Genomic DNA, 20,904 nt, shown 5'->3' with positions numbered 1-20,904 from the left:
TTCACTTCAAATCAAGTAAATTTTATTGCGCAGCGAAAATGGCTTCGTTTCATTTCAGCGAGAAAACTCCTTCAGACTCGCTGTTTAATGATATAAACACGTTGAATAAATTTCAGCATGAGGTAAGCAGTAGTAGTGAGTGTTTAAGCCTTGGTGGGGGCAGGGGAGGCGGAATACCCCTCCCCCCGTCCCACTGATGCCAATGATTGTAAATTCACATTTATATTTTCAGCAATTCAAAGAACTGTCTGACATTGTATTTGAATTCTTGAATGAACCGAGTAAGGTATGTCTCATTCTCCTGGTGGCCGGGCGCCGTCGTGAGAGGGGGGGTCTGATAACAATCAATTCCTTCATAAGACGTCATCTTTTTTTCGTTTCAGACGACAAAACTGTTGAACCAGTTGGAAGGGTTTGCAGAGAAGAATGGAATCAGTGCTGACAAGTTAAAGAATACAATTAAAGGATTACTTTCCATTCCAAATGGTTAGGAGACCTGCCCTTTCATCTTGACACAATATTCAAACATTCTCTAATTGTTATAATAAGCATTCAATTATTTCTTTTTCTTTAGCTGCTCTGAAAATGAATTTGAATCCAGAACATTTGAAGGAAGATTTGATAAATCTAGGTATGATCTGGTCCTGATAGAAGTCTATTTGGCCTGCTGGCTGGCTGCTGAATCAATTCTATCACTGTTTTCTGTTGTTTTAGGTTTATCTGAAGACAAATCAATGTTTTTCTCCGAAAAGGTAATTCACAATTTGACAAAATGTTTAGTGTTTTCATCTAATCAAATATAACAACAGTACTGAACTTACCTCAGATCTTGCGGGACTGGTGAATTACAGAGCAGTGCAAGCCTATTGATGTAGATCATCTGAATGAATGCCTAAACCACCGGGCCGCTCTATTATGAATACTGTTACACAGGGTTTCCCTGTTACCCTGTTATATTATTTGTCTGTATTTCAGTATAAAGTGAATTTACTGGCTCTATCTAAAAGTGTCCTCGGTCAAACACTGATGGTAAATCAACTGGTTGATATGGAATGGAAATTTGGAGGTAAGACTAGATTCATAATTCGTTAAGCGATCAACTTCTGTTTTTCTAACACTGATGATTGTTTGAATGTATTACTGTTCTATAGTGACAGCAGCGAGCAGCGAAATACAGAAAGTTGGTAATACATTCATTCAGGTAATAATTCTGTGACAACAATTTGATTATTCAACGAGTTATTTTTCCCTCGACTCAGTTTCACAAAAAAATTTAACTCAAATTTTTGGTATAATCGCCATTGGTTACTTCATATTTTTCAATGAGGACGACAATTCAAACTTAAACGCGTTAGGCTTAAACTTTTTCGTGAAACTGGGCCCAGGAGTCGATTTCCTCGGATTTTCACTTAATAATCTAGATTTACCGTGATCAGGACCCATCCCTGCTATCACTGACCTAGAATTTGCATACCTCAGATTCAGAATTAATTCAGTCCTGCGAGCTCCGAGGCGATCACGGAATCTTCTGTATTCAAGTTCTATACAATTATTATCTCTATTTCTAGCTCAAATTGGTCATAAATAAGGGAAATAAGATGGAAAACGTACATATGGGTAAGTAGTGTACTTGTCATAAACAGTTTTGTCTTCTTGTTTTTCAGTCTTGTCAGTCCCAGCTGGCTATTGCGTTCACTTTTCGTCCATCCATCCTCATAAATCATTGAGTATCTAGCCAATCAGGTGTGTGGTTCTGATAGAGCAAGTCTGCCGGTGAAAAACAACGCATCTGATTGGCTTAATACATAAGACTAGTGGCCACTGAGCAGCAACCTGTTGACCCTAGAAATTTTGGGCGGTGTAATAGACCAATGAAGGGCAGGGTTTATGTCGGCGGTGGCAACCAAACCCTGGCAAGTGAGGATGCCCATACCTAGACATATTGTATTGCACAACAATAAATTGCAAAACTGTTGGTCACTGAATGCTCTTTGATTATAGCGATTATTGAAATTTGTCAAGCATTTCCCCCAAGTCGGCATGGTGTCCTTGTACCCTTAGTTTGTTTTGATTATTTCAGAATTATCGCTACCTCAGTTCTATTCATTCCTTCATGAAATGGAAAGAGCAAAAACGAGTCTTGAATTCTTCAGTTGAGCGGTCGTCACTAAAACTCAAACTTATCATCTTTAAAATCATGAAAACCTGAATTGCGGTTCTTAATTGCGAACAAAATATTTACGCTGGTGCTACAAACTGTTAAGCCCTATCAACTTGCTGTACATTGTACATGTATATATATGTAAAATTATGTCAAATGAATAAAAGTAATATATCTATAATGAATCGAATCATATAAGTGTTAATTTGTTATTGCCTGAACTGATCCCCATGGACACTTGTCATTTGGAACAAATAGAAATGTAACACACGTTTAACTCAATCGGCGACATTTATAAAATTATTTATTTTTGGTGAAAAATTGTAACATCATATGTTTGGCTTCACATATACAAATAAATCGAATGAATTTCTTTATAGCACTTAACATTTCATGATTAAAAAGTCGAAACATCATTCATCAACAAAACATTTTCATAATTATTAAATAAAACATCATTGATTATCATCGATCAATTTGAGAGATTCAAATTACTGTATAACATGTATTTGAGGCCATTCATTTAACTGCAGCGAGTGATTCTACTATAATTGCATAGTGTAACTTAACTCATTTGATAAGCCACAAAAACGAGATAAATCTCACATTTTCTGCTCGACATCACAGAATTTATCGTCATCAGTCGGTGTTGAACAATCTGTGTGAACATTCTCTTTCTCGGGAGATGTTTCGATATGAACGTTTTCACTACGCGAATCTTTATGATAAGTAACGGTAGCAATGGGAAGAGGAGGAGTTTGTTCTGATTGACAGTTAGTAATGCCATCCGGTGATGAATGTTGACTAGTCGTCGTTAGTTGTTTCGAGTAATATTCAGTAGATATATGACTACTATCACTAGGAGTATCGTACGGCACAACTAAATACGGTTCAGAGTCCGGTTTAGAATCGCATCGAATTCTCTCCATATCTTCATTAATCTCGTGTAATTCTTGTTCTTTCACCATCGGAAGTTTGGGCCATTCATTTTCCGTCGGGTTTTTAGTATCGCTAGTTTGCTGTTTAGTTTCGTAGAACACCGGCCGATCATCATCAACATCAACGTCATCGGGTGTTGATAATCTATCAGTAGCTCGTGTAGATTCAATCATTGATGAATCGGGTGAAGTGAAATATAAATCTAAACGAGGTGCGCTGCGATCGATAGTCGATGTACGTCTCAACGTTTCACGTCTATGACTACGAACTGATTTCGTCAACGTCTCCAGTTTTTTCAAGTCTTTATCTTCGAATGCAGCGAACAGATCGCGTACACTCATTCGTTTCGTTTTAGTCAGGCCAACTACAATTAAATTAGAAAAATATTCTATCATTGAAAATGTCTAAAGAGGAAAGCTTAAAGTGGGACCTGGTTCTGCTGAGTTATCTAAGAATGACAAGTTCATATTAGCTTCAGAGCTGACAACTGTTCATGATTTTCAGCACATGTTACAATTCTATAAGAAATACTGATTTGATTTGTTTGATGCATACAGAAATATGAAGCATGTTACTGAGGGTCTTACTGTTGATTTCTGATTAATTTGAACATTTCCTATCATATTGCAATGAAATGTTACTAGAAAGAATTCAATTTGTTACTGATGACACTATTTAGAGTTTGGCCGCCCTCTAGTTTCGGTGTTCAAACCATGGAGTCTGATCTTGAGTGATAAACAGTGGAATGGGTCCAGATTGTTATCTTACCGCGTCCTGTGACCGGTGAACTATCAGCTGAATTAACACTTATAGGAGACCTTGACATCTGATTTTTTGAAGTCACCGTATTCGATTGTTCGATCAAAGCGTTATCCAACAAATTTACTATTTCATCATTCTGTAAAAGAGAAATTGTCTATTCGTTAATAATATCTATGCTTAACTCTACTAATATTCTACGAGTGAAATGAAATGACTGACCTGGGCTAGCTGCATAGGCGTCAGATGTTGTTTATTTCTACACTGCACCGACGCGCCTTCTTTCACCAGAAGTTCAACCATATGAAAATAATTCCAGCGAGCAGCTTCATGAAGAGGGGTGTTACCTTTCATATTAGCCTGATTAACTGTTCCTCCGTACTGTAATAAAATAAACACAATAACATTTTGTATTTTCACGTTTCTGACATTTCTCACGTGTCGGAATATTTGAACTTACGTGTATCAGTCTTTTTACGACATCTATACAGTTATTAATAGCAGCGAAATGCATCGGCGTGTTTCCTCTGTTGTCCTTTACATTGACTTTAGCACCGCTCTTCATTAACAGTCTCACCACCTTCAGAACAAAACACATCGAACGACTACAGACAACCACTGATCAGTGAGTTACGATTTTGTTGGTATAGAGAGTATGGCTATAGGCCAGGGGCCAGTTACTCAACAGTTAGTTAGAGTTATAGAGTAAACCAGTGGATAGTTGACTCTCTGACTTCAGTTATCTTTAACCAACTTTTGAGCAACTGACCAATTTGGGATTCATTTTTACTAGTTCTGAGTCAAAATGCAGATTTAACAGAAACAACCTGGTATCAGGCTGGGTGAGGGGCAAGAGCTGATCTAGAATTCTTTGAAGGGGTGGACCTTGAAATTGGAATGGGCACTTCATTTGACTTTTCAAGTGAAACATATTTTTGTAGGGCACATTCAAATTTTGATGGGGTGGAACAGTCCCTAAATCCACCCTTGAAGAGGTTATTGATGTAAACTGTTAAACAAAATGAACTTATTTGAAATGAATACATATATATTTACCTTTGGTTTGTTATATTGCGAAGCAAAATGCAATGGTGAACATCCCTGACTTTTAGTTTTAGCAATTACATTAGCCCCACGTTTAATCAATAGTAAAACGAGGAAATCGTGACCATGACGACTAGCGATATGAAGAGCCGTTGAACCATCATTGTTACACGTATCGACGGTCAATGAACCAGCTACTGACGTCGTCATCTAAAATATCACGAGGATCGATTAACAGTTTGAAACTGACACAGTCAGCTGAAACGGTAGTTGCTGTTTTAATTCATTATCTCATCCTACCTTCTGTAATGGAATGCATTTATCACATTGACACAACGGATGACACAACTTTCTTTTACTGAGATCAATATTTTCGTCAGCATCATCGCTATCACCGTTCTCTAACCAACCGAGATGAAATTTCACCTGCAAAATAAGAATTCATTGAGCCATGTATTTACTCAGGGGGCAGGGATAGGTAATAAATGGTTGATTCCTCATCCAGGTTTTCAAATACAAAGTGATTCCCAGTCCTCATCCATTCCATGAAAACAGATCAGAAATATTTACCATCTCCACGTCGCCGTCTGCGACTGCTCTTAACATTTTCTGAATTTTTTGACTCTGCGGAAAACGTAATTTCTCCGATTCCAAACGAGCTGCAGAACTTAATGAAACGCGTCTCTTCGTCGGAGTAGTCGGAGTAATAACTGGAGAGATAGGCGTCGGTACGCTGTGATTTACCTACGTATCAGAGAATAAAACATCTATCATATTGAATTTACAGGATCCAGTTCAACAGTTCCCAACTGAAAATCGGTTTCGTTTCAACTTTTGATCTTAAAATAGGGATTGTTCCTGTTATTTATTTGGTTGGTAAATTTCGTTCAATTATTTTATTGTTGTCCCTTACAAACCCACAGCACCTGCCGGGAGCGAAACAGGCAGTTTGATTGTGAAATCGGGAATCTAAGTACTGATATAGTTGTGTGGTCGGCGGTCGAGTTAACAGAATTGAATCAAAGTGCATAATTGGGAAATTCGGTCGCGGTTCATTCAAACAATCTAGGTTTAAAACATTTTTGATATTCACTCATTTTAATTACAGTCAAACTGAATCAATAAATGGATCTCGTACCTTCGGAGTTGGTTGGACTTCAACTTTATCTTCAATAGTCGTCGCTTTAGCAGTTTTTATGAGTAACTGTGATACATTCACATTATGAGCACATTGTATCGGTGTTAATTTCTTCCTATTCCTAGCTTCAACTGACGCTCCATTTTCTAATAAAATCTCAACTATGTTGTCTGAAAATAAGATATTAGAATTTTGATTTAGTGAAAATTTCGTTAAATCAATATATCATCGCGGATGAAATAATTTACTACTTACAGTAACCCCACCTAGCGGCCAGGTGTAAAGCTGTATCTCCAAAATCATTAGCAGCATTCACGTCTAAGCTAGCTCGATCATAGTAGACTAAAGCTTTTAAACACTAGAATATAAACAAAACCAGCAATATGTACATAATCAATGTAAGATACGGAGTGTTAAAAAATCTAATGAAATCAGTTAAATTTGCCTTACATCTTCGTGTCCATTAGCTGTGCACAAGTGTAATGATGTATTACCATCATTATCTGCTGCATTAACTTGAGCTTTTTTATCGAGTAACATCAACTAAAATAAACAATACATCATCAAACAATAGAACATATTCAGCGGACAAGAAAAACATCATTTATCAACAGCCTCCACTGAAGCTGATCCTCTACCAGACGAGTTGATCTTTCGGCATCAGACGCCTGCCCAGGAGCAGATATCATCTATCCATTGCTCTGGGGGCATCTTCTCTTGCGTTCTATAGGTGCCTTAAGCTCAACACAAACCAGTACAAAATGATTTAACTATTTACCGTAACATTTTGATGTCCTTTTTGGCACGCGATGTGTAAAGGCGTCGATCCGTGGTAATCAGTAGCGTTAACTACACCTCCCGATTCAGCTAATATCTCTATTATATCAGCGTGTCCGTATAACGCCGAAACGTGTAAAGCTGAAAAAAGAGTTTCACAAAATGATATCGAGTTCATGAATGCGACGATGAAGATTCCACGATTTGAGCATTACCTGTAAATCCACGATCATCTCTAGAAAATGCAGTCACCGTCTCGAGATCTGAACGACTTTTAGACAATAATTCTTCGCAACGATCGCACGAACACAACGGGTGACACAGTTTCACTTTAGCTTCAGCCGATTCTTCACGGTTTTTTCTGATCAGCGATTTCACGGCGATCGCGTTTCCGTCTTTAATTTGCTGGAATAGTCGGTCGATCGAACTCACTTCTCCGGATACTTCAAACTGATCCGTTTGAGTCGTATCTGATTTTAACGTAGGTATAACCGTCAATCTCTGTATAAACAACAAATCAATAATGTTAGTTACGATAATGAAAATGACAGAAATCGCACAATAATTCAGCCAAAGATGTTAAGCTGTAAATTAATTTCATATGTATTAATTGTGTCTAGTTTACAGAGCTTTGTGATTGTTCTTAACGTAAAGCATTTTAAGAAATAAATTATCAAAGTTCTTAAAAAGAAGTGTTTTTATATTTGAGCAACATTTGGACTAAAGACAATTAACTATCATTAGGCATGTTGCTCCAATATGAAAACCTTTTTCTCTAGAAATTTACATCTTTTGTGGCTGAATTATTGTGGGATTTCCCTCATATCTTACACAGATATTGCGTATCTTCTCGACTAATCAATGACTGAATGATTCAGTGACTGAATCAGTTTTTTTGTTTAATACCTGTGGATTAACAGCTCCAGGAACGATGTCGATTAATTTACCGCTTGTTACGTGTTGAATAGCGGCTTCAAGAGACGCTAAATAATATCCGAATTCATCGTCGTTGTTCAATTTAGAAAACCGAAAATGATTCATATACGTCAAATGTGCGTACCTTCAATATACAATACAATTCATACAGATACTATACAACATGTATATTCTCAATACAACCAAACTTTTACAATTTGATACAAAATATGCAAGTTTTACAAGAGGCCGTCCAAAAAAGGTGTCCATAAAAAATTGCTAAATTTTGACCCTGCTCCCCCGAGTCCACAGAATATCTACATCGCCCCGTGTCCATTGGACAAAAAAGCAATTCAAGACATCAGTCGTATAAAATAATATTTTCATTCACTTAATCACGTTCCCTTGATTTTGGACATCTTTTATGGACAGCCCCTCTAGAGATTTGCCCATATGGTCAGGTAGAAAATACTGATTACGTAATGAATGGAATGCAGTTTTGTGGTATCACTCACCAGTTAGCTATCTCTGATTTAATCACCATAAATACAAGCATCGGTAATAAATCATCGGTCGTCATCACCGGTGAATTTCCTGATTTTTTCGAACTTCGCGGAGTTTGCATCAACGCCATTATCACACGTCTGATACAGTATAATTTACCAATAGGTGTACTGTATCTACATAAACTCGTTAATTCCTTACGAGCTCGAGGAATGTTTTCGCTACAATTCAAAACAATCAGTTCAAATACGGGGTCATAATCCAGGTAAACAGCCTCAATCAATCAACAGGCTGATTATTCCGCTGTTACGCGCAGGTTGGCGCAGTGATGGTAGAGACTGGTCTGACAGGCCGGTTGTAGCTCGAGTACCTTGGGGTGCTTTCAGATACTAATTCAGTCCCTCGCGTTAAAAGTCTGTGTATCAATGGTTACCGTAATTTCGCTTCAACCAGTGATAAAAGCTACTTTAACCGGACCTCTCTCCATGTGACCTCCATATTTTGCGTGCATGCGCCAACCCTTTTGTCCCAACAGATTACAGTCATTCCTGGGTATATCAAATTTTGAGGAAGCGTTCCCATCACTTTCATATCCCAATTACTGCAGACCCCTCCTATCTCAGTACTGTTTATCTCAGTAAATCATTAACCCTTTCAGTGCGTCTACACCGCAGCACGGTGTATGAATCGGCGATGGATTTTGCTAGTACACCGCACTGCGGTGTATTGATGTAATAAGTAATTAGTTTTTATCTCTATTGAAAGATGGCAGCACCTGTCAAACATAGTGAAATATTAGTAACTAACGAAATATCGCGCCGCAGTGTAGACGCACTATAGTGGTATTCCCGTTATTCAACACACTAGGGTGGTCAAAAATTTAAAACTATCTCCAGCACTATAGGATATTGATTAGTCAGCACTGAAAGGGTTAATGGTATATACAGATAATGTGAATACACTGGTAACTGTAATGATTACTGTACCTGAAACCTGAGGTAACCCCTAAATCTCGAAGCTGAAGATGAGCTAAATTTCTAGTGATTTTGTTCAATTGAGCATCTTTATTCGCCAAACATAACGTTATACCCTCAAAAACCTTCATAAAGATTCCATGCATAACAAACGTCTACAATTAGAGAAAATATTGATGCATTCAGTGATTAAATCAATGGTATCTACCGTACGTCGATTCAGGTCAACATTTACTTCAATTATTTATTGAATCAGGTCAGGTTATTATTTATCATGTGTTTTTATAAATGAAGGTCACTCTATACGAGTAATAAATGTTTACCTCAACCGCTATCTTTATATTATCCATATACATCTTATTGTGTCGAGCAGTTCTTTTCTGAAATTAAATCGAAGAATTGAATAAACAACATCAGCGTGAAGTAGAATACTCAGACAAGGAGAATAGATAATAGATTGGAGCGGTGTGGCCGAGTGGTTAGAGCGTTCGGCCCTGGGAAGCCACGTCGTGGGTTTGAACCCCGTACATAGCCGTAGTGTCCTCAGGCAAGACACTTATCCTCATTGCCTCTCTCCACCCAGGAGTAAATGGATACCTGGCCTGATAGATGACTCCTGAGCGTTTGTTAGCAGCTCGGTGTTACTTCTCCCCAGGGAGAGATGACTGATACATGTTAGAGTATAAAAATTGGTCGTGGTATTAATACCGAAAAATGTAAAAGCGCTCTGAGCAGCCTGGCTGGATTTAGCGCTATATAGGCCTAAGACACATATTATTATTATTAGAAAATAGATACATTCTGAAAACAACTGTACTCACAACAAATGAGTCTTTTAAAACAATTTGCATGGCTCTTGTAAACAATGCATTCGCGGCATCCTGTTTAAAAAATAAACCAAATAAAACATATTTGATGTAACATTTATATCGGCAAAAACAAATAAACACTATGAACTTACCACGTAATGAATAAGTGTCTCGCCTTGTAAACAATCATAGCTTTTATTGAATAATTCTATTATTTCAATAAGGCTTCTTTTCGTCCTTCGATTTTCTAAAAGACAAAATTACGATCTTAATTATCAAATTGAAAAATAGAATTTAGTGAGCCGGTTCTACAGCGGAATAATCTCATTGATACCTGTGTGTCCCCAAAGTAGTTCGGTACAATCATCCATGCTATGTAGCGTAATCTGAGCCGGTGAGGATTCCACTTCAGCTGGTCCTCCTTCGAGCATCGTGTTAACGCATAAAATCCTATAGCTTTCATCATTCTTGTTGAAGTACGTTTCATCGAAAAGAATGGGAACCTTAAAGTATAAGATGAAAATGAATAATCCTATCCACAGATCCTTAAACTCAGTCAACTGACAGATTATGATAATCGTAACACTTACAACTCTGAGGTCAGGAAATCCATTACTCGTAGTTATAGTACTACCTTGTATAATCACTTCCTGTAAATATATTTAAAAATCTCATTTTGTTTGGCAACACATCAGAAGAAAGAGAAGAGACAGAGATGGAGGGAACCATACAGTTAATAAGAGACAGAGGTGGAGGGAACCATACAGTTAATTAGATACCTTGTCACTTAATGTAGTATATTTATGTGAATCCTCAGATTCTGGTTTTAGGACGTGATTCTTGAAGTCAATTTCTGTATATACATATTTACTGTTGCTATTTCCACGAGGAACACATATCTGAAAATCAAATCCATCATCACAATTCACTGAATCAAAGGCCAGATTTATTGAATGAATTTCACTCAGTTTACTATCACAGATATAAAACTTACGATCCATCTGTTGTTCGTGACCTCATCGCAAAGTTCTGGATATTTATTTTGGAATGTAATGAAGAACTTATTTTCTGTGATATCTTCGTCATACGTATTCATCATGACATCTTCCTAAATTTGATAAATATAAAATTTACAATTGAATGAGCTCCTCTTGCCTCAATAATCCACAGTAGTTTCAAACTCACAGGGTTTGATTGCCGCCCCTCACAAAGCTCTGATGCCAACACAAACCCTAACCGCAAACCCTGCATTGGTCTATTACATTGCCCATGATTTCTTGGTCGGACAGGTTGCCGCTAGGCGGCTACTGGTCTAAATATCTAACCAATCAAATGCGTAGCAAATCTGGCGGTGAAAACAACGCATATGATTGACTTATACCTAATACATTGACTGGTGGCTGCTTAGCAAGAAATCTTGGGCAATGTAATAGACCAATGATGGGTTTGCTGCCAGGGTTTATTATGTTGGTGTGAGGTAATCAAACCCTGGCAAGGGAGGTTGTGAAACAAGTAACTCTACTGACTGTCCCATCAGCTAAGTGAGGAGAATAGGTCAACTCGCACCTGAATGGTCACTGCTCGTACCTCGCTTTTTCGTCCCACTTGTTCACTTCTGACTGTCCCCCTGCCAGGCTGACCTGCTGCTGGTTATGACATCGACCAGTTGACAGACTGTGACAACTAATGAATTCCACGACCACGTCCACCACCACCACGCACCACGGTCATTAGATGAACAGAGAGAAAGACTGGTCGACGCTGCAGGCTGCCTTACGTTATGATGATGACCGTTGACAATCAATCTATTAAATGATTCACGTTTATCAGGTATGAATTTACGTATTCGCTATGTCGATGTTGGGGAAAACACAAATATCATTTCCGGGTTAGTTCCATATTCTGACGATAGATGGGCTGAACAACCATGCGTAAACAAAGGATAGCTCCGAGAATATCCGAAACTAGTGAACTTATTACTCGCATGCCGCAGTAAATATACTGCCCTGTTGAGGTTATACTGGCGACCAGTGTATATCGAAGATAGAGACCGGTAACCCGTCTACATAATGTTTGGACGCTAACGGGGAAGCGCTCCGGGTTGGAGATTCTTGTCAATACAACCTAATGGCTTTGCTCCATTGACTAGAAATACACGAAGTAGCCTTTTCCTTCCACTTGTAATTCTCACACGCTAGACATTTTTTCGAAATCAGAGATTGATTATTTGAGAGAGTGAATTTGTTTTATGTCCAGTTTTAATGTTTATATGTTGGAGATATGTTATGCAGTTTATTTTTTGTATAAACAGAATATCTAAAATCTCTCTTACATTGTCATTTGAATAGTTGATATGATTGAATGCTTCATATTTCATGAAATAACCAAGTGTCACTTATGCCCAGTGACTTCATGAATGTCAAATAGTCTTAGACATTCAGACTAGTCCTAATTGTCGGTGTTTTATGGATCAAGGTTTACAATTCTGTGTGTAATTTTGTTATTTTCCTATTGATTCAAATTGTATGAATCAGTTGCAGTGGAAACGTTTTTGGCGAATAAAACCTTGAAATACCTTCCATGATGTAGCATATGTGATATTAAAAGCTAGAAATCTTATATTTTGGATAATCTAAGTCATTAAAAGGCTAATGATAATACATTGTTTTCTTGATCGGCCGGGTCATTTCAATCAATGAAATTTGTAATCAGTTAATTTCTATCTGCCGCGTCCGTTATGGTTAGCTTGATCATGATTCTAAAAAAAAGTAATGTAAGGTCTACGGTAGATAGGTGAAATAAATCTTACGCTTTCCAGGGTATTCGGCCAGGTTTATCTCTCGTGGTTTTAGTGCGGGAGCCATGCACTCTCACAGTTTAGAGTCCATGGTTGTGTGCTATAGACGTTTCTCTTTTAGAGTCTATGCTTGGACCATGGACGTATAAACTCTAGTTTATAGTTTATACGCCCATGGTTGGACTGTTTTTGAAATACAGTCCACGTGTTTGAGGAACTTAAGTTATAATTCCTCGAGCACACCTGGCATTTCGTATAATTGTTGTATGAGAGTAAATATAATTGTTAGAAACTCTTTGTTTGTTTAGTTAATTAGCTACTCTGAACTTAATTCGTTCACCAGTCAGTGGTTGTGATGCTATGTTCTGCCGATTCTTAAGATTCACTATGCTTGGATTTGCATAAACTAACACGAACTGACTCTGGCAGTAGACTCTTGGTTGCCAGAGTTAATTCACATTAGTGTATGAAAAATCCGCTAATCCACGGTACATCCTTTATTCAGCGTCTGGACCACTCTGAATCATTATCAGTAATTACTGGGTTCGAACCCGGGACACCCCTGTACATCCCCTATTCAACATCAGGACCACTCTGAATCAGTGTCAGTAATTACTGGCTTTCAAACCCGGGACACCCCTGTACATCCTCTATTCAGCAGTAAATCACCCATGATCCCGACCCGACCCTAACAGTAAATCACCCATAGCTCGACCCTGCCAGCGGCCCTGACCTGCAAATTTTGCTCTCCTAAGCTCAGAATACGTTCATTTGATGAATCTGGTTATGAACAAAATATAAGATGTTGTGCTTCATTGATGTATCGTTTGTTGGATTTAGACGCTGAAATCACCAAGAGCTCTTCACTTGAAGTTGAAAGGTGAAGGATTTTTGCCCATCCTCCCCCAGGGAGGGATTCGAGATTGCCACGGTATAGACTGGTTGCCTGTCCCATTCAATATGGTTGAATATAGATATATTGAATATATATTCATATATATTGAATACATGTATATCTAATTGAAGATAGAGACCGGTACCAGTCTATGATTGAAGATAGAGACCGGTAACCAGTCTATGTTGAGGTAGTTCACCTGGTCGCCGCTAATGTAATATGTAGGGGAAGCACCAGCTGACAAGCAATTTTAACCCCTACTTCACAGTATTTCGGCCCTTCAGCCCCCCCCCCCCCCCCGGTAAAAAAAACTACGGCCAGATGTCCCTACTCCCAGCTTTCAGAGACCAACTACTTGCAAGTGATACAGCCTTCCTCATTGACAGCGCAATCAAATCATAACACATATGTTTTAAATTTATAGTCACTTTTTATATTGAAAATATCACCATTACATATACAGACAAGAGTTAAACATACAGACTTTGTACAGCCTAAAACAAATGTACAGCAATTACCACTAACAGTCATCAGTAATTATACATAAAAACCTTCGTAAGCATTGAAATTTAGATACAGACTTGAGACTTCTATTTACACACCAAGTAAAACTGACTCTAATTGTCATGGAATTATACGAATCAATGCTTCAACTTCTGCTTCGGACTGCCATTATTTCAGGTTATTCTTTTTGATAATAATTCTTTACACTTTATTCCATAATGTATTTACAATGATTCACAGGTGACACTATTGTCTGTCACGTATAATGTCTATTCACCTTAGCACATGATATTCACTTATCGAATATAAACTTCATCAATTTCTTAACCCTTTCAGTGCTGACTAATCAATACCCTATAGTGCTGGAGATAATTTGAAAATTTTGAAAAATTCCACCCTAATGTGTTGAATAACGGGAATACCACTATAGTGCGTCTACAGTGCGGCGCAGTGTATCGTTAGTTACTAATATTTCACTATGTTTGATAGGTGCTGCCATCTTTCAAGAGAGATATAAATTAAATACTAATTACATCAATACACCGCAGCGCAGTGTATCGTTAGCTAGTTGTATTTCACTATGTTTGACAGGTGCTGCCATTTCTCAAGAGAGATAATTACTAATTACATTAATACACCGCAGTGCGGTGTACTAGCAAAATCTATCACTGATTTATACACCGCATTGCGGTGTAGACGCACTGAAAGGGTTAATTCTATCTTGGTTCTTATTTTATAGCAAATTTTTATAGATCTATCTGTAGCCGATACAATGAATAAACATGATACATGACGTAACTATTCAATTACACATAGAATTTAATTATGATTGATTTGTATGAGAAAGAGAGAGAGAGAGAGATCACCATCTCTATATGTTAAAAGCACCAAAAGAATTTATACACAACACAAACTACACATTTCCAAACATTCACACCTTCATTCATAAACAATCTTACCCAATTCATAATTACACTATTAATTACTTCAATAAATTAAATGCTTTATCGTTTTTTAAAGCAGCAACTGTATTCTGATTTGAGATTTGTTGTTTTTCTAATTGTATTCAATTGATTAAAATTTGATTCAATCGGGTTAAAACTGTCAAACAGTCTACAATCATTTACAACTCATTAAAATAATTCTATCTATGCGACGGAAATTTCAGATCTGTTTCATCCAGCTTAGAATCTATGCAAAAACATCACTTATCTCAATTCCAAAAATATGTCCATGGAATTATCAATATAGAGTCCATGATGGAACCCTGGTCAATGCTCACATATTCCATGGCTAATCTAACATCAAGATCGGTTAAGATTTGACTTGAGATATTGATTTGACGACTACGTGGTTCTCTAGTCGTTCTCATTCCCTTCATGTCTGCGATGTTTGGTAGAACTTCACAGAAATTTATGCACCAAAAATAACAATAACAACAACAATTATACTTTCTTTCAAAGTGCATTATCTCGTCGTGATGATATACATGGATATATAAAATTAGAAAAATAAATCTTTAAAACAACACACCTTCGAAGAGAAATAGAGCGGCTAGAAATATGAAAGAGATTTCCGAACGTACGCGAATACTCTATATTTAAGGGCGAACCAAACACCACGTGATGAAGCATTTATGTACAGACTTTAAGAAATGCTGCCCCTGATAAAACAAAAACATAGATATTCATTCTATTGAAGGATCTATGAATACTTTCTCTCCATAGATTTCTATCTATCTCACCCTGTTTCTTATACATTCACTGATAGTTAGTTATACATTAATTACAGTAAATTCATTGTAATCGATGAATTCTATTCGTGCTCGAACTGTTAACAGCAATCGTCGCTGTTGTTTTTTACAGTTCTAAAATGAGATATTGCACAGAAATGTTATATTCTAGAGAGCTTTGTGTCGTTGCTCGTTCCTGTCTCCTTCCTGCAGCCTTCATAAATCATTCACGGCGATTTACGGCGAACACTCGATGATATAAACACAAACACTACAGCAGAATCAACAAAAAGATCACAATTAGATATCGACACTGTCCTATCAGTGACCTTACATCTCGTAGAGCTCGCCTCCAAGTAGCGCAATTCATAGCTGATTGAGAAGAAGGTTTTAAAGAAATGACTAATTTTTTAAGATTTGTGAATAGTCTTGGATGACGCGAATGTGAATCTAGTGCACGACACTGGTTTCTGGAATTTTCGTCGTAACTTCGTTTGGCGTACTGGCACGAGAACCCGATGACGAATGAACCGGACTAGATACGACGGGCGGCGTCGAAGGCGAAGCTTCGATTGTTTTCGTAGTCGACGTTGTAGTAGTAGATGACGTAGATGGCGCTGTTGAACTCGGTTCTCCGCGAGTCGTTTGCGGTTGTCCGCACACTCTGTGGTGATTTTCCCAGTCTTTATGTTGACAATACGAACCGCAATAACGCGCGACGTTACAACCGCTACAAGTCTCACTCGCTTTTCTTCCACAATTCCAACATGTCTACAAATACCAACACATCATAATCAATATTCAGTCTGTAACGCACGGGTAAATCGAGAAAGATCCTGCCGAGTACTTTCTCTTACCTCACTTGATTCCTCTTGTTGATTCATGGCTGATAACATATCTTCACGAGCTTGTTTACGGATATCAGCGATCGTGCATTCCATTTTCTGTTTTTCAGCCGCGACTAGTTCGTTCGCTTTCTGCTCCGCAGCTGCAACCGCTTTTTGAAGTTCGGAAACTGCTTGACGTTTGACTTCGTTTACTGCATCTTCTGCAATATCACCAGAGCAAACCATTACTGAATGTATAGGAGAAAATATAATCTGTAGAACATGATATAATATAGCAATAGTTTAATAGGATTAGCGAAACTCTCTAAGGCCCATGTCGATAACTGAAGTCATATTTATCTTTTTAGTCCCAATTTATATTGCCAATTCAATTTAAAATTTTCAATTTTTAAACGTAAATTGCCATTTGTATAAGACTTCACAATACTGAAGTCGTCTCTATTTTTCTAGTCCCAATTCGTATTTTTATAGCAATTTACTAAGTGTATTTACGAACTGGTATCAGTCATCGATATAACAATGGTTTCAACTAAGACGAGTTCAGCAATGTTTCACTGTGTTAAGATACACTACATACCTGCTCGTCTTTTAACTTCATTCACTCGATCTTCAGTTTGACGGTATGAAATCAGTTCACCGCCGCCGTGAGTACGTTTCTTCAAATCGTGATCGATACTATCGGAATGTCGTCGCATCCAAATCGCCAGTTCCTCTCTATCGCGAGTACACCTCTCTTGTAAAACTGATAACGCTCGTTTGGTTTTGTCGACCATGTTCACTATACAATTCAACATCTATCAAAAATAGAAAAAAAATAATTCATTATTTCATGATCTTGTGTTCATCTAATTCATTTGACTGTTCAATTGATTTCTTTTGACAAACTTACATTGTCAACATGTTTCCATTCGTCTTCCATTCTTTCCATATGATCAAACGGAGTGTCTCTATGGTAACCTGTAATTAATTCATACATGGTAAGTAAATTGTTGAATCAGTTTGAATCATCAGGGGGGGAATGAATCTAGGGTCTGATTCAGGGAGGTCTGCAGTCACAAAATAAGGCAATTTAAAAGGGCACCCACAAAGAAAGCTAATGCAAAAAAAAAACTCATTTCTGGAAATACAGAGAAAAAGCTTATGAATTTAAACTTTTTCAGCTTAATTTTGCCGTAAAATTTCTAAACATTTATAGGGGTTGCGTAGCCTGGCCTGTACCCCCTCCCCTTGGATCACATGTTTGAGATATGTATGAATCTTACTGGAATAACTGTTATTGCTGTAATGTCGTTCACGTTCCAATCGATCGATTCTTTCTCGTTCCAATCGTTCTCGTTCCAATCGATCTCTCTCACGAAGATCTCTCGATAAATCCTCCAATCGGATCGGTCCGTAGTTCAGGTTTATTGGTCCCGTCGGGCTGATTCGACTTCCGTTGCTTCCCGGGCTCATCGCGTGGTGGCGCTTCGCCGGGTGTAGCGTGTCTATCTGTGTATCAACTTCTTTTCTGTAATATAGATTTTAAAACAATTTCAATAACAGTCACCGGCATTGCTACTGTGGCGAGTGAGGTTCACCATTTTACTCTTGGTGAACGAATCACAATTTCTCTTAAATTTCTATGAAAATCAAATCAGCTTCTTGTAGATATGCATTGAGAGGGAATGCAACCCTTTATATATTTTGATGCTTGTTTGATAATTTTTGGAATCCACTTATATAAAATCAGCTGTCTAGGCGCACCATCTGGTGTGAGTTACCGGCACTACAGATGCTAGATTCTTACCGATCGTCAGGAGTTCGTCGTTTTCCGTTTTCGTTAACATCGACCTGTAAATCTTGTCCTTCGTTCGGAGACGCGGTCGTTTCAAACAGTATATGTTCATTGTGTGCCAGGTATTGTTGAGGCGTTTGTTTTGCCAAACGCGCGCAATGCAACAATTCTCGTTGTAACAATGGTAAATTAGCCTGCAATTACAGAAAAACAGCGTTAGAATATTTCTAGATATTCAGCAAAAATAGATAATAACAACATCAAGAACGTGAATAGAATTATTATAGATATTCAGTGAAAACAGATTAACATCATCAAGAACATGAACAATTCTCACCTTCAAAAATGGTATCACAAAAGGCCTCAAAGGAAAATTAGTGGCTTCTTGTAATTTGGCATGGAATTCTTCGATTGATAAATGGGAATTCTACAAAATAGAAATAACACACGAACATCACTAAGACACCGAATGAAGATAATAGTTTAACGTAACGGTTGATAAAGTCATTGATACTTACAACTAAACCTAAGACGAGCGTTCGGACTCGTTCGCCGATTTCCGGGGAAATATCCGACCCGAACTGCATTAACGTCGTTAGAAATCGTTTGAGTTTACTGAGTTGACGGGCTCCACACGCCGGTGGAAGTTGTTGACTAGATGTAGTGTTACCCATCGAGGGTGGCGACGGAGTTCGTCCGTTCATACTACGAGGAGAGTGTCGAGGAGAATGGTTTCCATTCATTCCTATATTCAAATAAATACATTTTTATTTCATCCTTCGAAATCAATGATTACCGTATATGAACCGCAGTAAGTGCTGCCACGCTTAAACCGGTGAGAGCACGAAGAACTAATGTCACATACCTGCTGATGAGGTAGATAATGGTCTAGTAAGACTGGTAGGAGGTGGAGGAGGAATGGAAGTTATCGGCGATATATTCGTAGACGTCACAATAGCAGAATTAGTATCGGGAGAATCGGGCATCATGGAATCACGACAATCTGTAAAAATACGAATCATTCAATAATATATTAAGCGAGTGTCGAAAAACGAGGTCAAAATCTAAATATCTGAAAAGTGAAATCATATAAAACAAGTCGTAAAACTTACAAACTGATGGAATAATAGGAGAACTAGTAAACCTATCGGGTGAGAGGTCACGCATCAAACAAGCATTCTCAAAATCATCCATTATAATTATTAGCAATTCTTTCTGTTCTAAACTAAATGTAATCCTTGCACTTTTGCTAATGGATCAAATGGATGTGAACGTTGGTTTGTTCTATCTGCTACAGGCCACCACTGACAGACAGACACCATGCAGCTAACATACACGACCCTTTCACTGTGCAAGACAAACAACGTCTTTCACATTGTCAATATTCCAGGCAGGAACCAATATGTCCACAATCTACGGAGGAAGTAGCCCACAATGCCGAAAGGGAATGACAATGAACTGTAGCCAGGGGCATTACACTTAGCTAAACCTAATAGAATCAGGGCAAATGTTAAAACTAAGAAATCTTGCTAGTTTTATATTGTCACAAGTTTTCCTTGACAACCAGTTTACAGCGACAGTCAACCCTCATCTGACGCAGTATCATTAAACACACGTCTCTGTGTGCGCTGATCACTCGCTCATCACAATAGATATCTTTATACCCACAGGCCCGGTGTCAGACTACAGGATTAAAACAACACCTACAAACAATTGTATCCAATTTGTGAACCGTTTAAAATTCTATACAATGCTTCAAGTATCAGGTGTTTTTCGGGAGGAGTTTTTTCAGTATTGATTTATGAATTTTGTTTTTATATCGGTGAATAATCTACGGACTCTTAGGGGTTTCATCAGCATCTCGTCGCACCCGTTACTTCAATAAGTATATTCAATAGTCAGCTGTATTTGAATGAGTTATTACCAGAAGTCCCACGTTCAAACAGGTGATAATATCATAGTAATTCTTTTTTTAAACATAAGCAGCTGTTTTATTACTATTGAATATAAACTGGTAGACTGTATATCCTTCCCCTACATCCCAACCCCTAACTACAACACAATAGCTATCTGTGTGACAAAGATTACAATAGACCCAGGTGGCCACAATTAAACCACAGGTATCAATGACTTTCATTTTCCATACTGACCATTGGGAAATATTACATAATACAAGCCCTTAGACAAATTGATTTGTAGTTCCTATGTAATTAGACGGATTAATCACTTTCAAATGGAACACCTGCGATAATAAATACTTCCTGATTAACGCAGCAAAGTTCATTGTGTAAATGGCTTTTCACTAAAGGTGGCAGAGATGAGATTCGTGTGAAG

The 20,904-nt window shown here is 37.8% G+C and overlaps 3 protein-coding genes across 4 annotated transcripts; 1 reads left to right on the top strand and 2 right to left on the bottom strand.

Annotated features, from left to right (window-relative positions):
- Positions 1-5: 5 nt before the first annotated feature.
- On the top strand, positions 6-2,346 carry LOC141901860 (COMM domain-containing protein 7-like). Its single transcript, XM_074789384.1, has 9 exons — positions 6-122; positions 233-286; positions 384-486; positions 575-631; positions 715-752; positions 976-1,066; positions 1,152-1,201; positions 1,569-1,617; positions 2,081-2,346. The coding sequence occupies exons 1-9, from the start codon at positions 39-41 to the stop codon at positions 2,155-2,157; spliced, it is 603 nt and encodes a 200-aa protein (XP_074645485.1). The 5' UTR covers positions 6-38; the 3' UTR covers positions 2,158-2,346.
- A 115-nt stretch (positions 2,347-2,461) lies between these two features.
- LOC141902537 (ankyrin repeat domain-containing protein 27-like) lies at positions 2,462-11,878 on the bottom strand. 2 transcript variants are annotated; one of them, XM_074790313.1, is made up of 23 exons: positions 11,587-11,878; positions 11,015-11,128; positions 10,800-10,919; positions 10,611-10,670; positions 10,355-10,523; positions 10,173-10,267; positions 10,033-10,092; positions 9,535-9,591; positions 9,224-9,366; positions 8,249-8,458; positions 7,725-7,878; positions 7,034-7,319; positions 6,820-6,959; positions 6,492-6,584; positions 6,297-6,399; positions 6,042-6,211; positions 5,474-5,647; positions 5,204-5,329; positions 4,916-5,113; positions 4,320-4,439; positions 4,082-4,240; positions 3,869-3,998; positions 2,462-3,464 (listed from the first exon to the last, which is right to left on the bottom strand). In XM_074790313.1, exons 2-23 carry the CDS (start codon positions 11,117-11,119, stop codon positions 2,764-2,766), a joined length of 3,573 nt encoding a protein of 1,190 aa, XP_074646414.1. In that variant the 5' UTR covers positions 11,120-11,128; positions 11,587-11,878; the 3' UTR covers positions 2,462-2,763. The 2 variants fall into 2 exon arrangements, with proteins under 2 accessions (XP_074646414.1, XP_074646412.1); XM_074790311.1 differs by having other exon boundaries at positions 11,608-11,878.
- A 3,498-nt stretch (positions 11,879-15,376) lies between these two features.
- LOC141902264 (protein CBFA2T1-like) lies at positions 15,377-19,764 on the bottom strand. The gene is made up of 10 exons (XM_074789911.1): positions 19,683-19,764; positions 19,436-19,573; positions 19,089-19,315; positions 18,908-18,997; positions 18,583-18,764; positions 18,059-18,303; positions 17,686-17,753; positions 17,374-17,590; positions 16,806-16,996; positions 15,377-16,719 (listed from the first exon to the last, which is right to left on the bottom strand). The coding sequence occupies exons 1-10, from the start codon at positions 19,762-19,764 to the stop codon at positions 16,399-16,401; spliced, it is 1,761 nt and encodes a 586-aa protein (XP_074646012.1). The 3' UTR covers positions 15,377-16,398.
- Between the last annotated feature and the right edge of the window lie 1,140 nt (positions 19,765-20,904).

The sequence above is a fragment of the Tubulanus polymorphus genome, chromosome 3 (assembly GCF_964204645.1).
Source record: "Tubulanus polymorphus chromosome 3, tnTubPoly1.2, whole genome shotgun sequence".
Taxonomy (NCBI): Eukaryota; Metazoa; Nemertea; class Palaeonemertea; order Tubulaniformes; family Tubulanidae; genus Tubulanus; species Tubulanus polymorphus.
Note: the sequence above shows the minus strand (reverse complement) of the source record. Positions and strands in the feature narration are given on the sequence as shown.